Genomic DNA, 7,083 nt, shown 5'->3' with positions numbered 1-7,083 from the left:
AAATAAACAGTTATTGTGGCAAAAGGTTTGGACTGTTGATCAATTTCAGACTCTGAATGATATACACGGTTTAGTTTTGCAATTAGGGTGACCAGATTTTCACATTTTAAGACTGGGACACACCCGGGTTGGGACGGGAAGTAATAATAGAAGTGTAAAAAAAAAAAACACTGTAAATTTGTATGCACTCGATCATTCATAACTCTTTCTCGGCTCAGTATATAATCTGAGAGACTTTTTATCTGTGGAAATGAGAGCATCTTTTGTGTTTTGGTTATTCCAAAGCCAGATTGTCTCTAGTTTGGCTAAAGAAACAACAATATATTCCCTTCTTTACCCTTGGAAGCGCTCAAAGTGGTCAAAACTGGGACATGTCTCGATAAAAACTGGGACAAATCAATGGTTTTGGGGCGTGGGACACGGGGCTCCAAACTGGGACTGTCCCGGGTAAACAGGGACGTCTGGTCACCTTATTTTAAAATGCCACTTTTCACAAACAAAAACATGTCGGAAGTCCATGTTTCTATTTCTATGCCAATTTTAGATCAACATTGCAGTTTACAGTAGACAGAGCATAAACTGAGGGGGAAAAGTGCATAATTATGTCTCCGCGACGCTGCTCGATCTGCAGCCGAACCCCAATAACACTCCAAAATAACTGTGATTTCTCCTTAGCGTTTTCACATTCCTTCCGCCACATCCTTCGCGGTCCGTCCGAAGGCAAACGCTCCTGAAATGTCACGAAAATGTAAACGTGTGTGTGAGGAAAAATGTACTGAAAAACTGAATCTACCTGCCGGGTGCTTTGTACAGGGTTTGCAGAAGGGCCCGGCCTAATCCATCCCTTTATTATTGATGCTGGGGTTCAGGTTACGGCGACCGTGGCGACCGAGAATCATCTGAAAACCGCCAGTGATGGATATGATGTCTTTTCGGTCTGATGAGTGTGACGTGTCGGTGAATGTTGTGGGATCTGTTTATTTAAGTAGTTCAATTCCAAAGTGTTGGAGTAGTTAAAGTGTTCAATGCTTTTTTAGGATTTTTTTTAACATTGTGCATTCTAAATACATTCTTTAAAAGTGTCATTGAACTACTGAAATAACGTCTAGAACATTTCCTCGACGTGTCTTTTCAGAAAGCAAAATTTAGTGAAAATGTTTGTGTTTTGTTGCATCTTTTCATTTTCTTCAGTTGCACAATTGAGTCGGTTCGTCCCAAGTTTAAATAAATGGCTGTATTCACGTGGGTCGCACATAATATAACGATCTTGAGATTATGATGTATATTGTATATTTAAAACACGGTGGTGATGGTGTAAGTAAACGCGTTGTATCCTGTTCTGCACTTTGGCTTCGGGAGCAAGTGAGTGAATAAAGCGAGAAGCAAACTGCTGTGTTCGTGTCTGCGTCTGTTCTGGCCATTTCCATGCCAACTGTGTCATCAGCTGACATTTTGTGAAGCTGTTTATTATGGGATGGAGGTAAATTGAATTAAACCACAGGAGATTTTCAACGATAAAGTGACATCAGATCTAAATGGTAAGAATCTGCAGTTCCTTCTTCAAAAAATAAGCAACAATTTCGAATTTCCAGTATTATAAAGGCTGTAATTTAGCTTTTCTATTTTATATCATGGAGAAATATACTATTTTGTAGCCTTAAAATTGTATTTGAGCTTCACAAAAATGTTCAAGTGTGTAACTGTGGATACAATAAAATAAAAAACGATTGAGCGGTCAACATTTTTCTAAATATTTGTCCTGTAAAACCTAAAAATGTGACAAAGTTTCTATATAATACTAAATAAACATATAATGTAAAATACATTAGTAAATGTCTGTAAACCAGGCTCTGATGATCCCAGTTTCTCACTTGAAATCACATTATGTTCCACTTCACAATTGCCTCCATTTGAAGGGTGTGCTGAGGCGAGAGGAAGCTGAGGATGGTGTTTCCATGACGACTTGGAGTAAAGGGGGCGGAGCGCCGGTGACGGTGGGATGGATGGGGGGTTTTCCTGTGTCTGGGCTGTAATAGTTTGTAACGTGCTGGTGAAAGCAGCTTCTCTGGCACGTGCTGCACTTACAGATCAATCCAGCTCAAGATTTGTGGAGTTTGATTTTCTCTGAAGAGGAAACGAACTCTCCAGGACAGAAGAAAGCCGTGTCCAGCAGGGAATAAATGTCAAACTCGCACATAAGAAGGTGTGTCGTTTATTTAGATGTGTTCTCTTTGCGTGCGCATCGTCATGCATCCTAAAAGGAACAGACAGTACAGCGCCCCCTGGTGGTGTTCATTCAAGCCGGTTCAAGACCTTTTCCACTGCAGTGTAAATGCAACCACGATCCCAGGAGCTGGTTAGACTCAATCTGATTCACGGGGATGATTTACGTGATGTCAATAGTCTCTGTATAGTCCAGGTCTATAAGACATGCTGTGGCTGCTTGTGAGGTAGCGCCCTCTGCTGGCAAAGTCTAACAATTACACATGGATTATTTTGGGCTAAATTGTGTGGATTCTCTGGACTTGTACCCACTCTCCAGGGTACAGCATTGTATCACCAGCAAATGTAAGATATTCTATTTGCAATAGTCTCAGTCTGTGTGTTTTAAAGTGCGTGTGACAGGTTTTTATGAGACTTTATAGACTGTATTTGGTGGGTCAGTACCTGTTAGAAATATGAATGATGAATTTGCACTGATGCAGTGGCAATTAGTGAAGAAAAGTTGAAAAATCTGTTGAAACTGAAAGTAGTGCAGAGAAACTGATTGATCAGATTAAGGGGATTCAATCCAAACAAACACATTTTTCTGACTCTTTAAAGTCCATATGACACATTAGACTACACTTTTCTTTAAAACAAAGGGAATATGATTGTATTTATGATTGTACTAAACATTTTGCCTGTTTTTCTTTTTCGACATGGCCAGCAAATATGACATAGGTAGAAGTAATTCCCATGATTCCACAATTGTTACTTGGCAAAGAGATTGTAAAAAAGAGCCAGCGTCTGTTTAAATCATACAATAGTTATGATTTGACATAGTTACACCTGACAACGCTGTCATAAAAGTTTCTCTGCATTTTTGATGGAATGGCATTTTTTGATGACATAGGTGGAGGTATTCCTTGTTGCTAGCTAACAGTTAAGGAATTTCCCAGAGTCATGATTTACAACCAGGAAAAAATGCCCAAATAGGTATAAAATGCGTAAAGTTTTTTAGCTAAACCTTAAAGGAATAATTAAGATTTTTTTCACCGATTTGAGAATTCAAGCGACTGTTAGTCCCTTTCTTCAAAATGCGCATGGTGACATTCACCCCCCATCCTCCTGTTGTTTCCAAGAGGCCGCCTCCCATCAAACCTTGTGCGTTTGTTTATTAGCGCGACAGATATCGCATCATCTCTCGTCTCCGCAGATTTCCGTCTCTTCTGAGCTGGAACACAGTCTTTCTCTGTCGTCATTTTGTCCTGTACACTGAAGGAACTCGCTAAACACACAGCGGCTTATCAACCACGCATGGGCAGCCAGGGAAACGTGCTGCTATGCAGGGAACGAGACTGCAGGTGTGCAGTAGCACGCAGGGCATGATTGACATGTGGGAGAACTACTCGGCTGTCTACGCCACGAAGAAATGAGACTCAGATTGCTCGCCAAAAATCTTCTATCATTCCTTTAATGTACGTGTGTAATCTATTAATTTACCTTGAAAACAAGACCCCTACGTTACAGGTGAACGTCAGGAGAAGCCCCCGTAGTATCAGACAGTATTGTGGTGGTACAAGAAGAACAGACGTAGCACATGCAACACTTTTTCACCATGTGCCAGCCTAAGCGTAAGCATTTACCAAAGAAACACCGGACAAACTTGACGGAAACGCACATCTGAGCTGATCCGCGTCTCCTTGCAAAGTCACGTTGGTCTCTTTCATCCAAGTCACAAAGTCCCTCAGGCCCGGGCCGCAGTAAAACCGGTTCATCCTCAGATCGAGATGCTGCAGGGCCCTGAACGTCCGGGGCCGAGGCTCAGCTATGAAGTTGTCGGCCAGATTGAGCGTGTGCAGATCGGGCGGGATGACGCCGTCCTTCACGCGAGTCAAGGCGTTTGAAGACAGGTCGATTTGCCGGACGGACTCGAGGCCCTTGAATACACCAACGGGCAACGTCCGGAGCCCGTTGTCAGTCAGGCTGAGGACTTGCAGTTGTCCCAGACGGTCAAATAAATCCAAGCATTTTCCCTTCGACCAAACAGACTGCAGCGCGATACGATCAAGATGTAACATTTTTAATTGATTTGACGTTATGGGCGAATCCACCATGCACTGCTCAACCGGATTACGCTCGTAGTTAAGATACTGGAGGTCTTTTAATTTGCTCAAAAACGTGTACACATCTCCCAAGTTTGTCAGCTTGTTACTCGAAACATCCAGGTACTGTGTGGAGTTGGCAAAGCGCGCGATGTTGTAGACGGACTTTAATTTATTGTCGTCCAGCTTGAGTATTTGCATCGTTGGCAACGGTGCGGGGAAACCCAAGTTCACGATGGCGTTCCCTGTCAAGAGAAGCGCTCGCAAATGCGCAAGTCCACCGAACGAGTGGTGCCCAAGCGCGCCAATGTGGTTATGGGACAGGTCCAGCACTATCAAATGAGTCAGTGACGCAAAGGTATGAGAGTAGATCTCGCCGAGGAGATTGTGAGACAAGTTCAAGGTCTGTAAATGTGTCTGGAGACCGTCGAAAGCATTTCTGTCCACCAGATTTATTTTGTTTAGTGATACGTCGATGGTTTGGACGCCTTTGATCGTGGCGAACACTCCGTGTTTTAGCTCGAAGATCCTATTGCGGGACAGATCCAGATGTTGCAGTTGACTGTCCCTCAGGCCTTCGAATGTCGTGTTGTCCGGATCAGGTAAGTTGTTGAATGAAAAGCCTCTTCCGTAATGCCCAGAGAGTTTGAGCTTGGTGATTTTTGTCCCATGCGTTGCTCTGAGAAACCGCTTTAGATTCGCCAAACTTAAACCGTTGCTGGAGAAGTCAAGAAACTCAAACGACATATTCTTGAAGGGGTTTCCGCACTTTTCCCAGTCAAAATGTTCACTTGACATCGCCCCAAGAGCCACACGGTTTAGACTCACGAGCCTGAAGCGCTTTCCCTCAAAACCGGCAACGTCAGCTTCACAAATCTGGTCCAGGGAGTTCAATTTCAGATTCAGATCTTTCAAAGCGGTCATGTTCGTGAAATGCGTCGCGGCCCGCAGCCTCCTGATGTCGTTGCCAAACAGGTCAAGCTTCTCCAAAGACGTGAGCGGTTCCAAAACGCCGCCGCTCAGCACAGTCTCGTTCAAATTGCAGCGATCCAAATGCAAAGATCTCAGGCTGGACAGTCCCACGAAGGCCTTGGGCTCCAGCCGCAGATCCCTGTTCGAGCCCAGCACAAGGCCGGTCAGGTTGGTCTGTTTGGCGAAAGCGTGGTTGCGGATGGCGAGGGGAACGTGCTGGTGACCCAGGTCCAGCTGCTGCAGCCTGGGGAGGCGGGACAGGGAGGCGGGCGTGATCTCGCGGATGCGGTTCATCTCCAGATAGAGGCGCGTGATGTGAGGAGGGAGCGCGGGGACGGAGCGGAGGTTTCGGAAGGCACAGTTAGCCAGGGAGCCGGTGATGATGCACGAGGAGCATCTCTGGGCCTGTGAAAGTGATGCAGAGCACGTGAATAATATACTGCAGACAGGAATATAGTGTCGAGAATTTAATAATCTTTTAGGCATTGTTAATGAAGGTTGTGTGTAACTGTCTTTTTTGAGCCTTTAACCAAGTCGTAACACTATAAGTACAGATAAGATAAGATCACCTTTATTTGTCCCACAATGGGGAAATTTCACTGTTGCAACACAGATTAGGTACAGAAACAGAAACATTTATAAGGCCAGTGAGAATCAGATGACTATAATAATTACAGAACCCAATATTTGTGTGTTTATATGACAATCTGATTATCAAAAACAACTAGAACACGTGCCAGTTAGTCAAAGGATGTTTAGAGTAACTGTTGCATTTATAGAACAAAAGTACAATAAGCTTTAAAATAACTGGTTCAACCCTGAACATTGTCATTGATTTCTGTCTTTGCCACATTAGTTTTACCATTTTTGCATCAATTTCCTTGTCAAAGCCTACACGTGTGTGAACAATCTGAAATAAATCAGATCACTCACATCACATTCAGTGATTTGATCTCTCCAGAATCATGAACTGATTGTTTGCTAAGATAAACATGTAAACATAGTCACTGTTTCCTTGTTGAAAACACATTTAGAGTGGTGTTTTGTTTCATTTACAGATGTTGTCTCCCTCTCCAGATGTCAAAATACTCCAATGTTCCACCTTGTGATCTCAGTAGGTGTTAATCCAGGCTGCACTTATCTTTTTTCTATAATTTAATCATCTAAACCATTGAGATAAAAATAAAGTGTTCAGATTAAATTAAATAAAAATACTCGCGTTTAAATACTCATACTTTAGTAGTTATTGTAAACACATTCACAGAAATCCCTGTGTTGGCCCCATAAGAGTAAATGGGACAGTCAGGAAGCAGTCAAAAATCAGTTTATAAATTTAAACATACCTGGAGGACAATGCAGATTACGGCAATCTGAAGAAACGGTCTCCACATCTTCAGACCTCTTCTGCCTCACGTTTCCGATCGGCCGTTATATTGGCGAGTGTTGCGCCACCGTCTGTAAGCACTGACGTGATGGGTCTTTCCTGTTCTCTGGGAAACTCCTGCTCTTGTCATTCTGGAATCACTCGTGTTGTCATGGTCGCATGGATTAGACTGACAAACAACTACAAATCGCCGCGTTATTTCTGTCAACTTCAGCTACCCTAGACTTTATATTCTAAAGCGCCTCAACTATTGTTTACTACCAACAGTGACAAATATTACACTATTATAATGCTTTTACTTTTATTACAACAGTGCGACAAAATAATACCAGTTATTACCACTTCTAACATCACTACAAGATCAAAAAAAAAAAGCGTAGAACCTCATGTAATATTGTAGTATGCTGAGATATATATTTT

The 7,083-nt window shown here is 42.8% G+C and overlaps 1 protein-coding gene across 1 annotated transcript; it reads right to left on the bottom strand.

Annotated features, from left to right (window-relative positions):
* Positions 1–3,696: 3,696 nt before the first annotated feature.
* LOC140359326 (toll-like receptor 5) lies at positions 3,697–6,679 on the bottom strand. The gene is made up of 2 exons (XM_072444198.1): positions 6,623–6,679; positions 3,697–5,684 (listed from the first exon to the last, which is right to left on the bottom strand). The coding sequence occupies exons 1-2, from the start codon at positions 6,668–6,670 to the stop codon at positions 3,831–3,833; spliced, it is 1,902 nt and encodes a 633-aa protein (XP_072300299.1). The 5' UTR covers positions 6,671–6,679; the 3' UTR covers positions 3,697–3,830.
* Positions 6,680–7,083: the final 404 nt, after the last annotated feature.

This window comes from Eucyclogobius newberryi, unplaced genomic scaffold, assembly GCF_026437365.1.
Source record: "Eucyclogobius newberryi isolate DKJ021-1_F unplaced genomic scaffold, fEucNew1.0.hap1 SCAF_1, whole genome shotgun sequence".
Classification (NCBI taxonomy): Eukaryota; Metazoa; Chordata; class Actinopteri; order Gobiiformes; family Gobiidae; genus Eucyclogobius; species Eucyclogobius newberryi.
This window is presented reverse-complemented; position numbering and strand designations above follow the sequence as displayed.

Excerpts from the sequence above, each read along its gene's own strand:
- LOC140359326 (XM_072444198.1), bottom strand. The coding sequence starts at position 6,670 with ATGTGGAGACCGTTTCTTCAGATTGCCGTAATCTGCATTGTCCTCCAG. Across the intron at positions 5,685-6,622 it reads TAATCTGCATTGTCCTCCAG|GCCCAGAGATGCTCCTCGTG; the intron begins GTATGTTTAAAT and ends TCACTTTCACAG.